Source organism: Tenrec ecaudatus, chromosome 10 (assembly GCF_050624435.1).
Source record: "Tenrec ecaudatus isolate mTenEca1 chromosome 10, mTenEca1.hap1, whole genome shotgun sequence".
Taxonomy (NCBI): domain Eukaryota; kingdom Metazoa; phylum Chordata; class Mammalia; order Afrosoricida; family Tenrecidae; genus Tenrec; species Tenrec ecaudatus.
Window position 1 is genome coordinate 74,737,062 of NC_134539.1, and position 21,747 is coordinate 74,758,808.

Below are 21,747 nucleotides of genomic sequence, written 5' to 3' on the forward strand. Positions count from 1 at the left end.
TTTACAAGTATCAAGCGTTTAAAGTAGCGGTTTTCAACCTGTGGGCCGCGACTCTTTTGGGGGCCACGCAACCATTTAACGGGGGTCACCTGATTCATAACAGCAAAATTACAGTTATGAAGTAGCAACAAAAATAATTTAAGGTTGGGGGATCACCACAACATGAAGAACTGTGTTAAAGGGTCACAGCATTAGGAAGGTTGAGAACCACTGTTTTAAAGGAAGGCCAGGAAGACCTCAAAGATGAGCCAGGAGAGGGAAGACTTATCCTTGGAGAAGAAACTCTGGCTGAAATACAGAAACCAATGGATATGGTAGCTACTAAAGTTGAGATCTCAAAGTGGTTTGGCATTTTCAATATTAAACGAACATGTTGGTCTCAGCAAGCTTTTGGCGCTATGGCTGCCAAAAAATGTGTGAATGTAAGCTAGCTCAAAGAACTGATCGAACAATCTTTTATGTAAGATTGAAGCTAATGAAAATAATTTTAAAAATAATTTTAGTAGGGGCTCATACAACTCTTATCATAATCCATAGATACATTAATTGTGTAAGGCACATCTGTGCATTCATTGCCCTCATCATTCCCAAAACATTTGCTCTCCACTTAAGCCCCTGGCATCAGCTCCTCATTTTTCCCCCTCCCTCCTCACTCTCCCCTCCCTCATGCACCTTTGATAATTTATTAATTATTTTGACATATCTTACACTGTCCAGTGTCTCCCTTCACCCACTTTTCTGTTTTCCGTCCCCCAGGGAGGAGGTTATATGTAGATCCTTGTAATCGGTTCCCCCATTCCACCCCATCCTCCCTTCACCCTCCCGGTAGCTCCACTCTCAGCACTGGTCCTGAAGGTATCATTGGCCCTGGAATCCCTGTGTTTCGAGTTCCTGTCTGTACCAGTGGACATCCTCTGGTCTAGCCAGATTTGTAAGGTAGAATTGAGATCATGATAGAGGGGGTGTAGGAGGGGGGGAAGCATTTAGGAACTAGAGGAAAGTTGTATGTTTCATGGTTGCTACACTGCACCTTGACTGGCTTGTCTCCTCCCGGTGACCCTTCTATAAGAGGGTGTCCAGTTGCCTACAGATGGGCTTTGGGTCTCTACTTTGTACTCTTCCTCATTCACAATGATAGGATTTTTGGTTCTGATGATGCCTGATACCTGATCCCTTTGACACCTCGTGATCGCACAGGCTGGTGTGCTTCTTCCCTGTGGGCTTTGTTGCTTCTGAGCTAGATGGCCGCTTGTTTGCCTTTAAGACCCCAGATGCTATATCCTTTGATAGCTAGGCACCATCATCTTTATACCACATTTGCTTATTGACCTGCTTTATCTTCAGCGATTGTGCCAGGAAAGGTGAGCATCATAGAATGCCAGTTTAATAGAACAAAGTATTCTGCATTGAGGGACTACTTGAGTGGAGGCCCAAGGTCCATCTGCTACTAAACATATAAATATATGCACATAGATCTATTTCCCCATCTCAAATATAAATATATTTACACATGAACATGCCTTTATTTAGGCCTGTATAAATGCCCTTTGCCTCTTAGCCCTTTGCACTTATTTCCTTTGACTTAACTCTTATCCCACTGTCATGCTCTGTCTTCATTGGGTTTTAGTAATTCCTCTTGGTTACCCTTGATCATGCCCTACCAGGCCTACACCCTCATCATCACTGATTGGGATCACTTGTTGTTCCCTTGTCCCTGGGTTTGTTATACCACTACTTTTCCTCCCACCTCCCCCTCTAACATGTCCCCCTGAACTCTGGGGCCCATTGTTTTCTCCTGTAGATTGTTCATCCAGCCTATCTTATTTAGACAAACCTGTGGACATAATAACATGCACAAAAACAAGACAGAGCAAAACAAAGCAATAAATAAAACAACACCACCAACAACAAAACACAAGAAAGAAAAGCTTGTAGTTAGTTCAGGGACTGTTTGTTGACCTTTAGGAGTGTTTTCCAGTCAAGTCTGTTGGGGCCAAGCCCTGGCCCCAAAGCCTATTTTTGGTATTCCCTGGGGATTTCGTTGCTCTGTTCCCCTTGCTGTTCTGTTGCAACTCCTTAGTGTTTTGCCTCAGTGTGGTGGGATCAGATCGGGTGGAATTCCCACACTGTGTGTCCAGTGTTTCCCCCTGTAGGGCTATGGGTCAGTGAGGGATGTTGTGTCTCGTAGTCGGACCGGCAATGTGGTTTGCTCTGAGCGGTAGTACCGTCCTCAAGGCTTGGTGGCCCAGGATGTGCTCCACTCTCTCTTCGTCCCCCTTATTTGCTCCCGTGTGCTCTGATCAGACATGTCCCTCTCCTGGAGCTGCGGATTCAGTGATGTCCTCTGAAATAAATTCTCCTTGGGGGAGGGGCAGCTGTCCATGTAGTTGGGATTGTGGCGGTCTCCTCAGACCTCTCCTCTGGTTCCCTACTCCACTCCGGCATGTTGCTTTCACATCTTGGAGCACTGGGTTGAAGTCTGGTCCCTCTTTTCCTGTGGAGATGTAAACAGTACCCTCCCCTTGTGTGGGTTAGTGCCCTGTGCCCCTGTGACTCATTTCTTTTTCAGTTTTATTCCTTTCCCACCACCTTTTTAGTTGACTAAAATATGTATCCCTGGATTTGGTCTGGCTCCTGCCATACTACCTGGTCCTTACTCCAGGAATGTTTGTAGACAGTAGCTTTATCCCTATGCTCCCTTTTGCATTTTTTTTTAAAGCTTACCTCAGTGGACTCAATGTTGTACTTGGTCTTTTGTGCTTGGCTTACTTCGCTTAGCATGATTTCCTCCAGGTCTTCCCATGCAGCAATGTGCTTCATACGTTCATCACTGCTTTTTAGCGATGCGTAGTACTCCGTTGTATGTATGTACCACAGCTTTTTTATCCACTCGTCAGTTGATGGACATTTGGGTTGTTTCCACCTCCTTGCAATTGTGAACTGTGCCGCAATGAACATTGGAGTACAGGTGTCTGGCCTTGGTTTGTTTTTTGCCTCTTCTCGGTATATGCCCAGTAGGGGGATTGCTGGGTTGTAAGGTAACTTGATTTCCATCTGTTTTAGATATCGCCAGATCGATTTCCATAATGGCTGCACATACTTAGAAGTCCACCAGCAGTGGATGAGAGTTCCTGTCTCCCCACAGCCCCTCTAACACTTGTTAACTTACTGATTTTTTTGAATTGGGTGACATTTGAGGGTGTTAGGTGGTACCTCATTGTTTTTTTTAATTTGCATTTATCTTATGGCTAAAGATGGGGAACATTTTCTCATATGTCTGTTGGCTATTCGGATTTCTGCCCCTGTGAAACATCTGTTCAGGTCCTTTGCCCACCTCCTCAGTAGGCAATTAGTTTTTATTCTTCTAATGAAAGTAATTTTATGGAACAAATTGTGGCCAGGGACAAGTTTTAGAGTTCCCAGATGATTAAGAAAGTCCAGTCAAGACCGTGGTTTCCCAGGGGGTCTGGTCTGCTTTGCCAGTTACATTCAAGGCAAAAAGGTCAGTTCATAAAGTCATGGTGACTTACTTAATTTTGATTCCAAAAGGGCCATCTTGATAGATTTTCTTAAAGGACATGACAATCACAAAACATAGGATCGGGGGTGGTGGGGGTTGAGAGGGAAGGGATAAAATGAAGAGCAGATACCAAGGTCTCAAGTAGAAAGCACATGTTTTGAGAATGATGATGGCAACAAATGTGCTTGACACGATGGATGTATGGATTGTGATTAGAGTTGTACGAGCCCCCAATAAAACGAAGTAAAAAAGGAAAGAAAAAAAACTTGCTTAGGAAAAAGTTTCCATAGAAACCCACATTGATGAGATAAGGACCAGAAAAATTGAACCAGGCAATTTTTTTTATCATGTCCATTCTTGGAGGGTAGCAGTGGCTGTTGGATTTGTATCACAGACTGGCTGCCATCTTAATCCAGAAAACTATAGTAGACAAATACTAACCTAAAATATTTTAGTGACGCTGGAATGTCAATCCAAATAGACATTACAGGAGTAAAGATAGTTACTCGATAATTAGAAAAGGTGAATTCATCAAGGATACATAACAGTTTAAATATGTGCTGGTTAAAACGCCTTGAAATAAATGATACACTTAGAGATTTCAATATAATACGGGATTAAAAAAAAGTAGAGTCAGATTGTAAGGACCTATTGAATATCAAAGAAGAAAGCGTTAGACTGCTAACTCCAAGTCCAGCAGTTTGAATCACCAGATGCTCTGAGGGTAAAAGATGAGGTTTTCTACACCTGTAAAGAGTTCTATATTCTTGGAAACATGAAAGGGGCAGAGTTTTACCGTGTCGTGTAGGATTGCTTCAGAAGTGACTTCTTGATGGCCTTAAGTGAAAGGAAATTAATAACACTACCCCAAAGGAAAAAAAGCCTGGATAAGCATTTACGGAAACAAGAAATATCGGTGACAAATAAACTTATACAGGAGTGTTTGATATTAATGATCAAGAAAATGGTAAGACCACAGTGATAACGTTTTTATTCCTGTGTGCTTGAGAATATAATTATTCAAGAGGATGTGAATCAGTAGGCTCTTTTCATATTTCTGTTAGAAATATAAACTGATGCAGTCAGTTTGGAATAGTTGGGCATTATTACTGTCACCCTTGAGCACTTTTATTCCTAGGTATGAACTTGGGAAAGCTTGAACATAGTTAGCAGAAAGCATACAATATAAATGCCATAGAACATCACTCACCTACACAAATGCTTATCAATGGGAGGACTAGTGAATAAACTGGAACAGTCACATAAATGAATAGCAATCAGATCAAACTGCCAACTTAAATCAAAATGGATGAAACTTAGTTACGTAGAGTGAAAAAATGTCACCCAAAATTATATGTAGCAAGAAGTTTTTTTTTTCATGAAATTAAAAACAAAATAATGCTAAGAATATGTGCAGTTGCGCTTACTGATTTTTTTTTTAAAAAAAGGAAGAATGGGAACTTCAAGGTGTTTAACTCAGTTGTGAAGAGGGTGAAGGGGTCCTACTTTTTGTTTCAGATGGCAAGTTTGTAGATGTGAGTTGCATTATTCGTTTTTAAATGGCCCATATACAGACCAACGGTTGTACTTAATCTAATTCTGAGATTTCCTTAGAATGCCACCAGGGAAATTAAATAAACAAAAATGCTGCTGGGACTCTTTATTTTTGGCATTCTAGTGGCCATATAAACTGAAAAACACTGCTGCTACTCAATAATGTAAAAGCTTCAGATAAAATATTGCAGGATTTTAGATTCTAATCAAAGAAGTCAAGAATGTAATAGATGTGTATGTCTTTGCAGAGTCCAAAAACTTATCAGGGATTGGGGAACCAGGTAAATGGGGGGAAGGGGGAAGCTGTAGCTGCCCTGAGAGGGTTAGCCAAAGTTTACATTGGCCTTACCAATTGATGTTAAACAAGATTTCGAGGCATGGAGTGGGATGAGCTCTATTATTAAGCTGAGACCTTTGAAAGGGTTATCCCCTCAGGTGTAGTAAAAAATGACCCACTAAAGAAGGGGGGAAAGAGCCAAAGCCTTCAAATGACTTAGACCTTCATGTTTGCCTTACATATTTGGTCTGAGTTACATAGCAGAAGTCATTCCAAATCCTCTTTATAGTGGCACACTCTTTTTCTAAAAAAAATGTTTTTTTAAAAAATGTTATTGATATAGAATCCACATGCCATACAATTTAATCATATCAAGAAGAATTATACAATCATTGTTCCAATCGATTTTAGAACACTTTTCATGATTAAATCGCTTTTAAAATGAGGGGTATAATCACCTAGTGTTCTCCCTTACCCCCATAAACTTCTATAAACCCTTGCATTTATACATCTGCTTCTTCTGTGCTATACAAACTGGAAAACCCACCAGAAACAACAAAAAGCAAACAAAATAAGTGGTAAGGATAAAATAATAATAATACAAAAATACAAATACAAGTAATGTGTAAGAAAGAAAAGACCACCACCATCAGTATTTAAAAGGCCAGAGAACAAGCAAGAAATATTAGCACCTAGAGCAATTTCAGGGTGACCTAAAAGGGAGGCCAACTGACTAAGTATCAATCTATTGTAATCACGATTACATGAGCCCTACCTGATATTAAAGCTCTTTGAGACCCTTGCCTGTGGAGAGAGGGGATCTACCAGCGGTTTAATCTGACCAGATCCTCTGCAGATCAGTTTTGGGCTCCCACTGTCCTCCACAGCCTTCTACAAATTGGGTGTTCGCTAAGGCTCTGATACTTCTCCCTTTGTCATGTTTGAATTTTGTTATTGTCTTTGGATGCTGGGGAGAGGTAGGTCCCCCACAAATCATCACAGATCCAGTAGGCATAATTGTACAGTGATAATAAGTAAAGATTATAGTAAAGTCATAGCATGAAAGGTAGAGGAGAGATCAGAGTAATGGAGTTAGACACAATTCATGGTAACATGCTCACCTCACCCCCGCTTGGTGGTCCTCATGGGGAGAGCCCCCGGGTCAGAGAGCCTCAACTTTATTGCTAACCCAGGGTTATATCTCCTTCTGGGAGGCATCATTATAGGTAACCACACATCACAAGAAGGGGCCGTACAGTAGGCATACACATCATAGGAAGGGGATGTATGATAGGCATAAGGGTGACAGGAAGGGGATGAGCTAGGGGTGTGCCCATAGGAATGGGAAGATCTAGGGATATACATGGGACAAGATGGGCGGACCCTAGATTCATGATGGCAGCCTAGCCTTAGTCATCCTGGGGCGGGTTTGACCTCTCTGGTGTCTCCTACAAGGAAACAGACAACTCTCCTTATCAGAAGGGAGTGGACCCTACTTGTGGGATAAACAGTGGTGCCTACTTGGTCTAGATGGCTGATAGCTCTTAGGGAGAATGCCCCCTGATCTCCTGATGACCTCGAAGTGAATAGTCATTCGCAAGCATCTAAGTTTGGCATATACTTGGGGGGGGGGTAGACAACTTGGGAGAAATCCTTCTGTTTCCCACATTGAATCACATAAGCTGGTCTGATGTGCTTCTTCCTTGTGGACTTTACTTGACTCCTCGCTTAGATGGCTGCTTGTTTGAATATAAGCTTTTAAGACCCCAAACACTATTCTGATTGATAGTGGGCACCATCTGGTTTCTTCACCACACTTTGCTGTAGCACCCTTATCTTTAGGGAACATTTCATGAAGGTTAGTACCAAGCAGGGCCATGATATCAGAACTAACTGTTTCTTGAATTGGGGCTAGAGTTCATTGGGGGTCCAGAATCCATCTGCTTGTCCCTGGGATATGCATGACTAAGGTTTATTTTGGTGGTTGTATTATGATACAATCAAAATCCCATAAGACCAACTACCCCAACAACAACAAACCAATGAGCAGACCCCAAAAAACAAACAAAAACAAGTAAACGAAAGATAGGAAAACAAACACCCACAGAAACAGGAACGTAAAACATGGTCAATCATCTCCCTGAGGTATGAAGTGATTGCATTTAGTAACATCAAATTTTCAAGTGACGCAGCACTCTGGACACTGTCGGTATGAGTAGTCTATACAAATGCGGTTCCACCATGAGCTGTTAATCCAGACAGTTTGATTTCCCATTCGATTAAGATCTGTTGACCCTAAGCATGGGGATTGATGCCAAGTTCTTCCAAGTTCAGATCCCTCCTCAACAGATCTAAACCTGTCAGTCTTAATTGAGTCTGCCAAATTCTTTCATATCTGTCCCAACTAAAGTTGCCAAGACTAACCAAAAAAAGAAAAATAATTATTAAAAAAAAGAAAGGAAAATGACTCTGTGAACAGAAATAACAGTAAACATAACAAGGAATTTTCTAGAACAGACTTATTAGATGCAGAGTAGAAAATACTTAAAAGAGGCACTGGAAAATTTACCAACAGACCAGGAGGAGTGTTTCTAGGGCTAAAGTAGTAGAATATCTAAAAGTGAGAAACACAAAGTGAAAACTTCTTAGATGGGTTAGATGACTGGGTGTTTGCTAAAGAGAGACTTAATAAACTTAAAGGCTGGTCAAACAGGTAACCTAGGATGAAATACAGAGAGCCAAAGAGATGGAGGGAAAAAGTGTTAGACATGGAGGATATGGTGAAGTTTAACATAGGTTCCCAGAGGAAAGGAGAAGGGATGAGGAAGAGATGATCATACTGGTTAATTTTCAAAGTCTGAAAGGCACAGACAAAGATGTATAGCACATTCAAAGCCAGAGACGTAAAGGGCAGATCTTCATCTAAATACATTGTAGTGCCTCAGGAAAATCAGAGAAAGGACTACTTTTTATGGAGCCTCAATGAGCTTGACAGCTAACCACAAATAACCCAGAAGACAAGGGACCCATTTTCTTCTGATGGAGTTCAGGGTGCTGTGGCCATAGACCTAGCTTTTTTTCATAAGCCAGAAAAATACTATTGACCTAGAAACATATACTTAGAGAACTATTCCTAAGACAACCAAAACTAAGGGTTGGGAAGAGCATGAAAGATTAATAAAAAGCTGGGATCTTTCAATACTAACAAGTCTTTATTCACTCAAAAATTAATGCTAGCCTTTTAATATTTTGATAGTGATAATAAGTCTTATATGAGTTACTGCTATTTTGGGTAAAGGCTTTAAGTACTAGTGAATATTCAAGTTACAATATGTCATGAACAGATTTTCCTTTGTTCTAATTCATATAAACTGTATATCAACTCTTAAGAGTTAGGTTATATTTATATCTTATAAATGAAGAAACGGAATCAAAAGACTTAGTCATAATAAGTGGTGCCTGGGATGTATACAGGCAGCAAAGCTCCAAATACCACACCACATGCACCTTTAACTTTTGCTTTCAGCTTTGTATTTGAAAATACTTTTAGAAAAATTTTAAGACTGAAACAGTAAAAAACACTTAGGTACATTTTACCTGGTTTCCAAGTTGTTAACAGTTTCTCTCTGTGTTATCATGTGTTTTCAAATAACTATGTAATTTGTCCCTGAACCATTAGAGCCTAAATTCCCAAACTTTGGAATCAACTGGAGACTTGGTGAAACTATGGATCCTTGGGCTGTGTTTGCATCCTAATGAATCTGAATTGCCATGGGGAGGAGCCCAGGGGTCTGTAGTTGTACCAGGTTGCCCCGTGATGGTTCCAGTGAAGTTTAGGAACCTAAAAAGTAATTTTCATGCATCATGGTCCTTTAACCGTAATACTTAACAATTATATTTCCCAAGAATAGGGATATTTTCTTTCATAGGCACTGTACAGTTGTCATCATCAATAAGTTTAACGTTAATATAATACTGTCACTCATTTTTTGAAGCAAATCTTAAACCTCAGAGCCTTTCACCCATAAATAGGATGTAATTTTTAAAAATATGGAGCTTTTTAAAGGAACCATAAATGCGATCCTGTTACCAAACCCAAGATATTAATAATTCCTTAATATATTTCCAGTCAGTGTTTTAATGATTGGAAATGATTGTTTCATGAATGATTTATTAATTATGACTTATTAGGGTTGGTTTGTTCAAATAAGATCCACATGTTGCATCATTGATACCTTGTTAAATGCTTTTACAAATCTTCTTGATCATGCTTTATGTAGTGACTGACCGAGTGAAATAACGGATGTATTACATTGTACTTTGCATGTAGGTTCGGCGTTGGGCTATCCTGACTGCAAGAAACCTGGGAAAAGTGGACAGAGATGATTACTATGACTTGCAGGAGGTTTTAACATGCCTTTTTAAAGTCATTGAGTTGGGACTTTTAGAAAGTCCAGACATTTATACTTCTTCTGTCCTGGAGAAGGGCAAATTGATTCTTCTACCATCGCACATGTATGATACTACTAACTACAAAAACTATTGGCTGGGTGAGTGTTGCACCTATATGGATTTCATGCAGTTCTGCAGAGTATTCTGCAGAGAAAGCTACAACTTCGTGAAAAAAATGTTTGTGAAACAAAGGATTTCAGTAAATTCTACACAGGCTCAAGATAATTTCATTTATTCCAAGTATCTCAGTGAACACATCTTAAGTTAATGCTGAGTTTTCTTTCAGTAGTATGTGAAATAATGGTGCATACATGAGACAATGGTTAATACATGAAAGTCACCTTAAATTTGGTGGACTTTTATACATTAGATAATGTGGTAGTTAACTTGCAAATTGTTTTCCATCAAAGTTAGTACCACTTTCTCCTTGGCAATCCAATCTGTCTAAAGCCTTGAATATGGTATTTTGATTTTTTTCTCTTTTTCTTTTAATTTTAAATCATTTTATTGGGGGCTCATACGACTCCTGTCACAATCCATACATACATCAATTGTGTAAAGCACATTTGTACATTCATTGCCCTCATCATTCTCAAAACATTTACTCTCCACTTAAGCCCTGGGCATCAGCTCCTCATTTTTCCCCCTCCCTCCTCACTCCCCCCTCCCTCATGAACCCTTGATAATTTATAAATTATTATTTTGTCATATCTTGCACTGTCCGACGTCTCCCTTCACCCACTTTTGTGTTGTCCATCCCCCAGGGAGGAGGTTATATGTAGATACTTGTAATTGGTTCCCTCTTTCTACCCTACCCTCCCTCCGCCCTCCCAGTATCGCCATTTGGTATTTTGATAATGATAAATATCTCAGACTTAATATATTTGAGCAACTAGATACTATTTTGCTTGTTCTTCCTACCTTATTTTTCTTGGGCCAATTAAATCAGAGAAGGATTTGAAGTAGTATGTTTGCTTTTTATGTTAACCTAAGAAAACTATACATGATCTTCCAGGTATTTGCATGTTGCTGACTATTCTTGAAGAACAAGCCATGGATTCTCTACTGTTGGGTTCAGACAAACAAAATGATTTTATGCAATCAATACTTCACACTATGGAGAGACAATCAGATGGTACACTTTCTTTGCTAAATAAATGTTAATACTTTGTACAATTTTGAATTTCGTGGGTCACTTCAGGATTGTGCATTTGTTGTGTAGAGAATGACATTAGAATTGTTAATGTTTTACAGTTTTAGATCATAGGTTCAGAATTTCACATGTAAAGCACCTTTAGGGTTTACTAGAACACTTTCCCTTTTCTAGAAGAATGGGCTTAAGCTCAGGAAAATAGCCCAATTGTTCCTGGTGAAAATCCCAGCTCTTGGTAGAATCAAGATGACAGCTTTGGAGAGAGAAATGTTACATGGTAGCTTTCCTTGTTGCACTGCCTCGGTTTTTCTGCGTGGCTCATTTCTGCCTTGTTCACTCTGGTAACCACTAGCCGCATGTGCCTAGTGACTGTTGCATTGCACACACAAGATACAAACGTTTTCACGGACAACAGAAAGTTCTCCTGGACAGCACTGAGCAATGTAGTTTTAAAATGGGGTCTAAACTGTGTAACCATGTTTACTACTTGACCCCAACGTTCATTTACTGATTATTAAGCTGATGAAGGAGGATATGTATGTTATTTCTAATCTTTTTAAATGAAGGAATGGATCAGCAAAGACTAACCATACCAAATCCTTTGAAAAATGATCTTTTCTCACTTCATTTCTTTTCAAGCCATTTGAATGTTGCTATGAACTCAATGGTAGCAGATTCTAAAAGAAACATGTTAATATATTTGTGGGTTTTTTTTGATAGCAGGGTATGTTCTACCTAGATTATTCCTGGTAAAGGCTATTAACTATCTCATTTGCCAGCATTTACTATTTGTTATGTGTGCCTTGCACATATACTTATGTCTTTATGTAAATTCAGTTCCCTGAACTATCAAAATATAAATTTACCTCTTTAAGAAATCTTTCATATTTGTATTCACCTAACTGACTTACTTGTTAAAAATTTTACTGTGTTAGCTCTAGTGAATACTACAAAAATATATGAGGAAAAATGTATAAATGACTGATGCTGCTAACCTCAAATATCGGGTCCAAGCCTTGGAAGGATTGAGCTTAATTATGAAGTAACTACTTCAAGTGGAACAGAGAAAGAAAAACTTTCAGGAAGCTGGGAAATGGCAACAAAGGCTGTTTGGCAGATGCTCAACTCATTTAAATTCCCAAACAACATTGATAGTTTCTCTAATAATAATAATCATGTATTATATCCAGATGGGCTATAATTTTTAGGCTATATGACAGGCCGTAGAAAGCAATAAAACACAGTACATAAAAAGTTCTCTATGTGTTACATTGACATCATCTTTCCAGCTGGCTGCCTCTTACTAATCTTATACAATATCCAGGAAAGCTGGAGGGTGAAATCTACCTCAAGCAGCGTTTTAAATAGTAATTGAGATTTCAAGCTTGAGAAGCAATGAAAGCATACGATGATAAAATATATAAAACACTTCACAGAATTGGTTCATCTCAAATATGACTGATTGAAAATCCAAATGACTGCAATCGTGTTTACAAAATCAAAATGGCTTCCTCCAGTCATATTCACAACTCCCTGCAAAATAAAAAGAGGCCGAGAATCTGAGAGTCCTGAGGAGAATAAGAACACAGACCATGGAGGAGTAGACCTTGTCAGTTAAGCTCATACCTCAGAGATTACTGAACTCTTTAACCTGGACTTTAACAATAGGTAGGATTTTGACAGGCAGTTGTAGTAGGGCATTCTAAGGCTTATTTGGGAAAAGATAAGTGATCTTTTTTTTTGCTGTGGATTGGGTAAGGTTACAGGAGTGGGAAAAAAAGCTGGAAAGTAACAGTAGAGCAAGCTCAGTAGGTGCTTGACTGAAGACTGAATTTTCTTGCTAGACTTTTGATTCATTGTTCAGTATTGTCTTTTTCTTACCCTGTGGGCGAGGTGTTGGGCTGCTAACTGCAAAGTTGGTGGTTCAAACCTACCAGCAGCTCCTCACAAGAAGGCTGAGGCCGTCATAGTCTTAGAAACCCTCTAATAGGTTTGCTATGAGTCAATCTATTTGGAAGACATGGGTTTACGTTGGGTTGGGCTTTGTCTTTATCAGTTTGAGTCAAGCTTCTCCTATACGCCCCTGACCTCTGCTTGACCCTCAGCCTGAGCAAGCATTAAAATGTGGGATGATCCCATTATCAATTTATGCCGCACATAGTGAGGGACACTTCCTGTCGGGCTCCTCTGATCATTTCCCTTTGCTTGTCCAATTTCCCTTAAAACCTTCTGTTAACATTTTGTCTACTCCTTCTATGTAAAAGAAGCTTTTTTTCTGCGTTGTTTCTAGATGGAGGCCTAGTAGTGCTTCTAAGAGTCGGTGGGTTAAAGCTACCAGCTGCTCTGAGGGAGATTGATGAGACTGTCTGCTCCATAAAGACTCACGGCTGCAGAAACCCTACATAGTAGTGACTGACTAGATGGTGTTGGGTTTCTTAGCTTTGCCGATTTCTTGAGAGTGAAATTTCTCCCTATGACAGTAGTTTTGTCTTTCTGATTAAAGCCACTTCCTAAGTTTGGGTTTGTTTTTATTTGAGCTTTTAGGGATTTTTGAGTAGGACAGAATCTTGCCATTGTTTTCTGATAAAGAAGAGGGAAGGACTTTGAGGTAAGAACTTGAGAATAATGAGAATTCTTGCTCTGGTAGTATAGTGGGTTACATTTTAGGTTAACTTTAAGGCCAACCGTTTGGCTCCACCAGCTGTTCCACAGGAGAAAAATAAGGCATTTTACTCTTGTAATTATTTATAGTTTTGGAAACCTACAGGGGCAGTTGTACTCTGTCATACAGGGACTCTTGAGTCACAACTTGAAGGCAGTGGATGAAAGTAGAAATCTTAGTTTTTGAGATATGAGTGGATGAAGACTGGATTTGTGCTAGCACACTAGCTAAGGGATTTAGTCCTTTACACTAGCCTCATGGCACACACAATGTGGAAATATACTAAAGTACCATTTCTTGTGTCATAGGCTTTGTTGAAAGCTGTAAACACCGTCTTTCTTTGTCTCTTTCCCTACCAGTGTACTAGTTATTGAAGTATAAAGTACTGGGGGGTGTTGAGAAACAGAAAGATTGTTTCAGGTGTGGCAAAAGTTATGTATGCCTAGATGCTCAATTTTTGTGAGATTTTTTTTGCCACTTAAAATTGTTAATAGATTACAGCATTTCTTGGGAAAAAAGCACACGTAAAACAATTTAGTCCAACTTTTAATTTCTCCAACTTTTAAAAACCTGTTTCTACAGGTTAGCAGGTTGTATTTTAAATGCTGTTTTGCTTTCAGTTTTGGTGCTACCTAGTTGTGAAGAATGTTTCGTTTCTTTTTCTGATTGTTTTGTAATTCAGCCATTATTCCATTGTATTTCAGATGACAGTGTGGACCCTTTCTGGCCAGCATTACACTGTTTCATGGTGATTCTGGATCGTCTTGGATCTAAGGTTTGGGGTCAACTTATTGATCCTATTGAGGCATTTCAGACCATTATCAACAATGTGAGCTACAACAGAGAGATCAAAAATATACGGAAGAGCTCTGTGAAGTGAGTTCAGTGATTGCCAGGATTTAAAAATAGTCTCTTTGATCAAATCTGTTGAAACTCAATTAAGATTTTTGTCTTCGTTTTAGTAATTTCTGTTTATTCTTATCATTTAAGGACCAAGTTAGAACCAGAGACATATTTGGATGATATGGTAACTTGTAGCCAGATTGTGTACAATTTCAATCCTGAAAAGACAAAAAAGGTATAAAACATTTGGAAAATTCAGATGATTTTCTGTTGTCTTGATGATGTTATGCTTAACTCGTTGAATTTCTAATTTCATAATATAGGAATTAACTATTGCATAAAGGCCCCTGACTGAACAAATCTGATTGTAAGGGGAAAGTAGGATTTTGGAAAATCAATCTTTAAGTGCATTTAAGGAGGGTGGGAAACGCTAAAGGCTATAGGGAGATACGTCACATGTCTAGAAACCAAAGCCAGAAATGGAAAGGCCAGTGTGCGTGGAGGGTGGTCAAAATTGATTTTCCATGAAATCTGAGCCTCAATTCAATTTAGGATTTTAGTTTCTTGGGTGTATGTATATTTATATATTTATATATATATATATATATATATATATATATATATATATATATATTAGGCCAAAATAGTAAAATTGAGAAATAACTTCTTTTTTTAATTGCATATTAAAAATCTGTCATAGGGTAAGGTAAATTTATTGTATGGTGCTTTCAAAAATCTGAATGTCAGTATTTCATTCATTTTAGGATTCAGGTTGGCGATCGGCCATTTGCCCAGATTATTGTCCTAACATGTATGAAGAAATGGAAACGTTAGCCAGTGTGCTCCAGTCGGATATTGGTCAAGACATGCGTGTTCACAACAGCACATTTTTGTGGTTCATTCCTTTTGTTCAGTCCCTCATGGATCTTAAGGATTTGGGGGTGGCATATATAGTAGAGGTTATTCATCACCTGTACTCTGAAGTTAAAGATGTTCTCAACCAAAGAGATACTATATGTGACAAAGTCACCGAATTTTTTCTTCTGATTTTGGTGTCAGTGATTGAACTGCATAGAAATAGAAAATGTTTGCATTTGCTGTGGGTCAGTTCCCAGCAATGGGTTGAAGCTGTCGTAAAATGTGCCAAGCTGCCTACCACTGCATTTGCACGGAGTTCTGAGAAGTCATCTGGAAATTGTACCAAAGGAATAGCCATAGTATCATCTTTGTCGCTGCATTCAATGCCATCTAACTCTGTACAGCTTGCTTGTGTACAACTGATTAGAAGTCTCCTTAAAGAAGGTTACCAACTTGGGCAACAAACTCTTTGTAAACGATTCTGGGATAAGCTCAATTTATTCTTGCGAGGAAATTTATCACTAGGTTGGCAATTGACTACTCAGGAAACCCATGAGTTACAAACTTGTCTAAAGCAAATTATTAGAAATATAAAAGTCAAAGTACCTCCATGCAGCCCTCTTATGGATATGAATCTTGGATGTAAAACTCCTCCCACATCTTGTAACAAAGAGGAATTTGAACACATAAACAAGAATGGAAAAAAGGATATGCACTATCTGGAAAATACTAGCCCAACTTTTCCTAAAGAATCAATGAAAGTTGACACTTACCAAGTGCAAGAAAGTATATTGATCAAAGCAAGTAACACTGTAGCAGAGGACAATGAACAAAATTACCTAAAGAAATCAATAATAAAAGATCATCTCTCAGCTGAATCTTGTTTAAAGTACAGTAAAAGCTTTTGTACTGAAAGAGCTCATGATCAGGTTAAAATAAATACAAAAAAGCAGAAGTCTGTAAAAGAGAACGCTTCACATACGCCACAGAGTTGTACTTCAAGAAATGGTTCAGAAAGGCAATGTGACAGAGGAGTAATACAATCGACATGTAAGTTGACTGATCCTAGCATTGATTCCCTGGAAAAACTGTCCACATCAAGTGAAGATTTCTCTTTAAAGGATAATACTTCCGGTAAAACTTCAAAACTCAAAACCAGAGCCCAAAAAGATGAAATCTGTGCTAAGTTATCTCATGTAATAAAGAAGCAATGCCGGAAAAGTACTGTTGTCAATAATGTGATCAAGTTAGAAGAAAACCTGATTGTATCTAACATTGAACGATCTTATTCTAGGAAAGATGCAAGAGGACAGGACGAGGATGGCTTCATACACAATGTATCATTAGACTCTGATGATATCCTGGATGATGATAAAAGTAGAGACCAAAAATCTCAAAATAGTGTATTGTTGAGAAAGAAACAGCTAAAGAATGAAAAATTAGATATTTTCTCTTCCCATGAAAACAACTGTAAGATACAGGAAAGTCGTAAAGATTTGATCTCATTTACAGAAGTAACCAATACTGTAGTGAAGACAACATCATCCTTTAAAGATACTGTGACTATACTTGAAACAAAGGATAAGGAAATGAGTAAGCGTACCGGTCAAGTTTCTTCTTACTTGATTAGGGAAGGCACCCGTGGCATCCGTCCTAAGCCCGAAACCGTAACAGAGTCTCAGGTAGACAGAGACCTCCTTAAGTTGTCTTTACTAGCTCAAGCCACTGTTACTAAGTTTCCATCTGATTCAACTTCAAAAGAAGGCTCATCCCAGCTACAAAGAATAGAAGATGATAGATGTAACCAAAATCAGGAATCTTTTGTCAAGGAATCTTGTCATGGGCAGATTATCGTCATTTCAGATTCCGACGACGATGATGATGATGGCAGTGAGAGAGTTCTGGGTGTTGAGAAATACATAAAAAAAGACAAGTTATGCATTGAGAAACAAAGTCCAGAGCAGCATGCTTCAAGTGCTGATACTAATGTGGAAACGAAACTAATTAAGGAAGAAGGAGCACTATTTGAGGAATCTGAGTCTCAAATTTTTGAGTTTGAAAGTCAACATGAGGTATTTTCAGTTTGGCAAGATCATAAATCAAATGACAAGCATTCGTTTCAAGAAGATGGGAAAAAATCCGATTTGACTCATATAGCTGATAACACAAATGATTGGGGTTATGATCCAGATTATATATCAGAAGAGGTTACTAAAGAAATTTCAGAGGGCGTGGAAGGACACGTAGAACCACAGAGAAGTAGTATTTCTGTTGAGGAATTTTGTGAAATTGAAGTAAAATCTAAGAGAAAACGGGTAGATAAGCGTATGGTTGAAGATGCTGTAAAACCTTCATCTTCCTTCAAAAATGAGCAGTCTGATAATGAGAAAGAGCTTAAAGAGACTAGTTTTAAGAGTACAAGTAAAAGGACTACAATTCCCCATTCAAGTATTCAGAAAGATGTCCCGGTTCCACAAAAGAAGCCCTCTCCAAAGCAGCGTGCTTGCTCAAAACCCATCAGGAAAGTCCCTGTTTCTAAAACTAAGAAGACCCTCTCAGATGCTAAAAAGGGGCAAAGTAAAAGTGCAAATTACATAAGTTGTAGGACAACTCCTGCTATAGTACCACCAAAGAAATTTCGCCAGTGTCCAGAACCCACTTCAACAGTAGAAAAACTTGGTCTGAAAAAGGCACCGCGAAAGGCATTTGAATTTTCTCAGCGATCTTTAGATCGTTTGAATCAGTTACGTGATCATGGCAAAAGTGTTGGAGAAGTTGATACCCGAAAAAGGACTAAATTAATTTCTCCTCAGACTCTCTCTGTTAAAAATAATAAGAAATTACTGACAAGTCAGGATCTTCACTTGCGAAGGCAGGTGAGACCTGAATTGCAACAAAGCAAACAAGGACTTCGTGGTAGAGAGACTAAGACTACAAAGGCAGGCTCACGTGTGGCATTAACTTCTGACACAACTGCACCAGAATCTGGCCGATTAGATCATAGTCATAAAGGAGTAATTGCGAACAACAACAGAAAACAATTAATAAAATGCAATTCATCTGAACCAGAAACCAGCACAGCAGAATATATTTCTCAGGTGACTGATACTAGCCTTTTGAACGTGTGTGATTCTATAGTGTTAAATGGAAGAATACCAACAAGTGGAATAAAGGGCACTGCTTCAGAGGGCTCTTCTTCAGGTGGAAATGATCTTATAGGACATCAGTCAGAAGTGGCAGCTTTCAAAGAGGGAGTGTCTGAATTTAGCAGTGATATAGAGGAAGATAACTTATTTTTAACTCAAAATGATCCTGAAGATATGGATATGTGTTCACAAATGGAACCTGTGACAGTTATTGAAGTCACTTATGGAAAGGACACCATTGAGGGAAAAGACACTGTAAATCTGCTTCAGTTGGAATCGAGCAACAAAAAGTGTAAGCACAAAGACTGCTCTGAAGTCACAAAAAAACAAGGTGATTATTGCTCAAGACATTCTGAAGCTAGAGCAATGGATGAAGGTGTATTTCTGAAGCCTGCCTTACCTCTTTCTGCACCTAAACCTTTAAGACCTTCCACTACTAAGATTTTTTGCTCAAGTAGTACTTCACGAAATGCAAATTTTTCCAAGTCCTTGGAAAATGCATCAGCACTTTCACCAACAGTAAAAAATAAATCAAATGGGGTGCAATCTGCTGGGAAAGTATCACAGCCAGCCTCACTGATGTCTCCGAAGCCAATGAATGAAGGAAAGACTTTGTGCAATGTTCTTTCTCACACTCCAAATAATTTCAGCAGGCAAGGTTACAAACTTCCGTTTGGTGAAAGCAATTCGTTTTTAACATCCTCTCCAGTAAACATTCTCTCCCCTTCACAGTCGATCTCTGATACCTTTGTTAGAGAGATCTTAAAGTGGAAGTATGAGATGTTCCTGAATTTTGATCAATGCGGGGCCCCAGCAAGCCTTTCTCAGTCCATCTCAAGATCTGTGCCTGTCAGATTTCAAGATTACGGAGACTACTTTAGTGTTTTTCTTCCGTTGATTATATTGAACACTTTTGAAACAGTAAGTATGTATTCCAATTGCATGCTTCTAGGTTTTTAAAGATGTTTCTTTACGATGCTGAGTCATAATTAGAATATAGTTACAGTAACTGGCCTCCTTTTGATTTAGAACTAGTTTATAGCTTTCATGCTGGACAGCCCTGTGTGCCAGGCATTCTTCCTTAAACCTCTGTCCTCAATGGAGCTTATAGGCGAATGGAGGACACAGACATATTTCAGGATGATATTTCTGTCAAGTCCAGAGGAGAGAGTATCTTAGGTATTCTGTTTGAAAGATGCTTTCAGACATTTCAAGGCAGGTTAATTTTTACTTTTTTCAGATTTGGGGGGGAACCTGAGTATGAAAGATCTTCTAGGGAAGAAAGAACATTGAGGGAAATAATTATTCAGCGAACTGGTATTTAGGTTTCCAGTATGTGCCAGGGCCTGATACAAGCCTGGCAGGGTAAAGTGCCGAACTAAGTCTGCCCTCAGTCCATGATTTTTTCAGTTAGTGCTAAGGATGCTAATATGAGCTAGAATAAAGGAGAATGGGTCACTGTGGTGGGAAAGGTCAGTGGCAGCCTTTTTGAATTGATAGTATTTCCACCGAGACCAGAATGAACAGACCCAGCCTTGAGAAGTATGTTTCAACTAAGTGTGAAGACACTGTTGTGGAAACAAGTGTAGTGTATGAAGGGAAAAGGAAGTTATGCACAACGGAGGCAAAACGGGTATTTAATAAGATAAATTAAATGTGGATACTTGTTAATACTTACCAAGGTAACTGGATTTTTGTAAGACTAGAATCCAGTCTTCATCTTTAAAGTACCCTTCATGTTAAATCTTTATGTCAATTTTTGATCCCATTTTTATCTTCAGCCATTGTGTTCAGGCTTGATTTGAATAATATTTCAATAGTGTTAGAAATAATTAAGTGAAAAATGGTCATCAATATTTATTCGTGCAACAGAATAAAAAAATATCATTATAAGAATTAGAAGGTTGATTCCAACTCATACTGACCCTGTAGAACACAATAGAAATGCCTCATAGGACTTTCAGAGTTCTAATTGTTACATAAACAGACTTTCACGGAACAGCTGATGAGTTGAAATTGCCTAAAAGGTCAGTTTGTAGTAATTGTTAGGTGCTGTTGAGTTAGTTGCAACTGTCAGTGACAGTGGATAAAAGAATAATGAGATGTTGCATTGTCTCTGTGCTGTCCTTGTAGATAAGTCGAGCCCATTGTTGTAGCCAGTCCATCTTATTGAGGGTCTTCCTCTCTTTGCTGACCCACCGCTATACCAAGCATCATAATCTCTAGGGATTGGGTCCTTTTGATAACCTATCCAAAGTAAGCAAGATAAGTTTTACCACCCTTGTTTCTAAGGAGCATTTAGATTTTACTACTTCCTAGACAAATGTGCTTAATTTTCTGGCCATTCATGGGATATTTAATATTTTTAGCCAACACCACAGTTCAAATACATAGTCTTTGGTTTTATTTACTCATTATTCATTCAGCTTTTCCATGACTATGATGTGACTGAAAATGCCATGTTTGAGTAAGGTTACTGCATCTTAGTCATCAAAGCAACATCTTTGCTTTTGAGGTGTTTTTTGCTGCAGATTTCCCTAGTGCAGTATATTGTTTGATTTCTGAAATGACACTTTTATATTTACTGATTATGGATCTAAGAAAAATGAGATCCCTGACAACTTCAGTATCCAGTGTTTTATTTGAAGTATAATCCATATGACAAAGTTGCACTTGATCCTACATATGGTGTTTTCAACATTGTTCATTGAGAAGCCCAGTCCCCACCATGATGTCAATATCTTGTTACTTTTTAATGTCTCCTAGAGAGGTAATAGTCCCCAACGAACAGTCTTCAGATACTTTCCCTGGAATGTATAGATCTTGCCAGGAACTGAGTTTGGGGAGAAGGTTGAGGTGGAGACAGGAGTCCCAGCATTTGGTACATAAACATTAACTTAAATCCCTTATTTTCAGTATCATACCCTTGTCCAAAGCCAGAACCTATAGTCTCCTCTTTAAAGAATAAATCTCTTTCTTTGTGCCAGTAAAAGTGAGGGGCACTCTTCCTTCACTAGTCATTGCAGGGGTTGTATGTCAGCTTGTTCCCTGGTTTGAGTCCAACCTCTTGGACTTGCTAATAAGTTGGTTACAATTTATCTTACCTGCTTTCTTGCTTCCGGCTTTTTGCTCCTCTTGTCTCATATGCTCTCCTGTTCAAAAACTCCTTTGGTGTTTTGAATTACATGAGAAATTGGCCTAGATGATTGCCACGAGTCAGCATCAACTCAACAGCAACAGGATTTTTGCTTTTTAAAATAGTAGGAAGAGATCTTTTAAGAA

At 38.7% G+C, this 21,747-nt stretch overlaps 1 protein-coding gene across 2 annotated transcripts in view; it reads left to right on the plus strand.

Moving 5' to 3' along the window:
- The window catches only part of SETX (senataxin), a 106,025-nt gene that overhangs the window by 25,404 nt on the left and 58,874 nt on the right, over positions 1-21,747 (plus strand). For both annotated transcript variants that reach the window (XM_075560584.1, XM_075560585.1), the window contains 5 exons: positions 9,682-9,901; positions 10,819-10,938; positions 14,323-14,494; positions 14,609-14,696; positions 15,226-19,386. In XM_075560584.1, the coding sequence (XP_075416699.1) occupies positions 9,682-9,901; positions 10,819-10,938; positions 14,323-14,494; positions 14,609-14,696; positions 15,226-19,386 (4,761 nt within the window). The remainder of the gene's footprint in view (positions 1-9,681; positions 9,902-10,818; positions 10,939-14,322; positions 14,495-14,608; positions 14,697-15,225; positions 19,387-21,747) is intronic.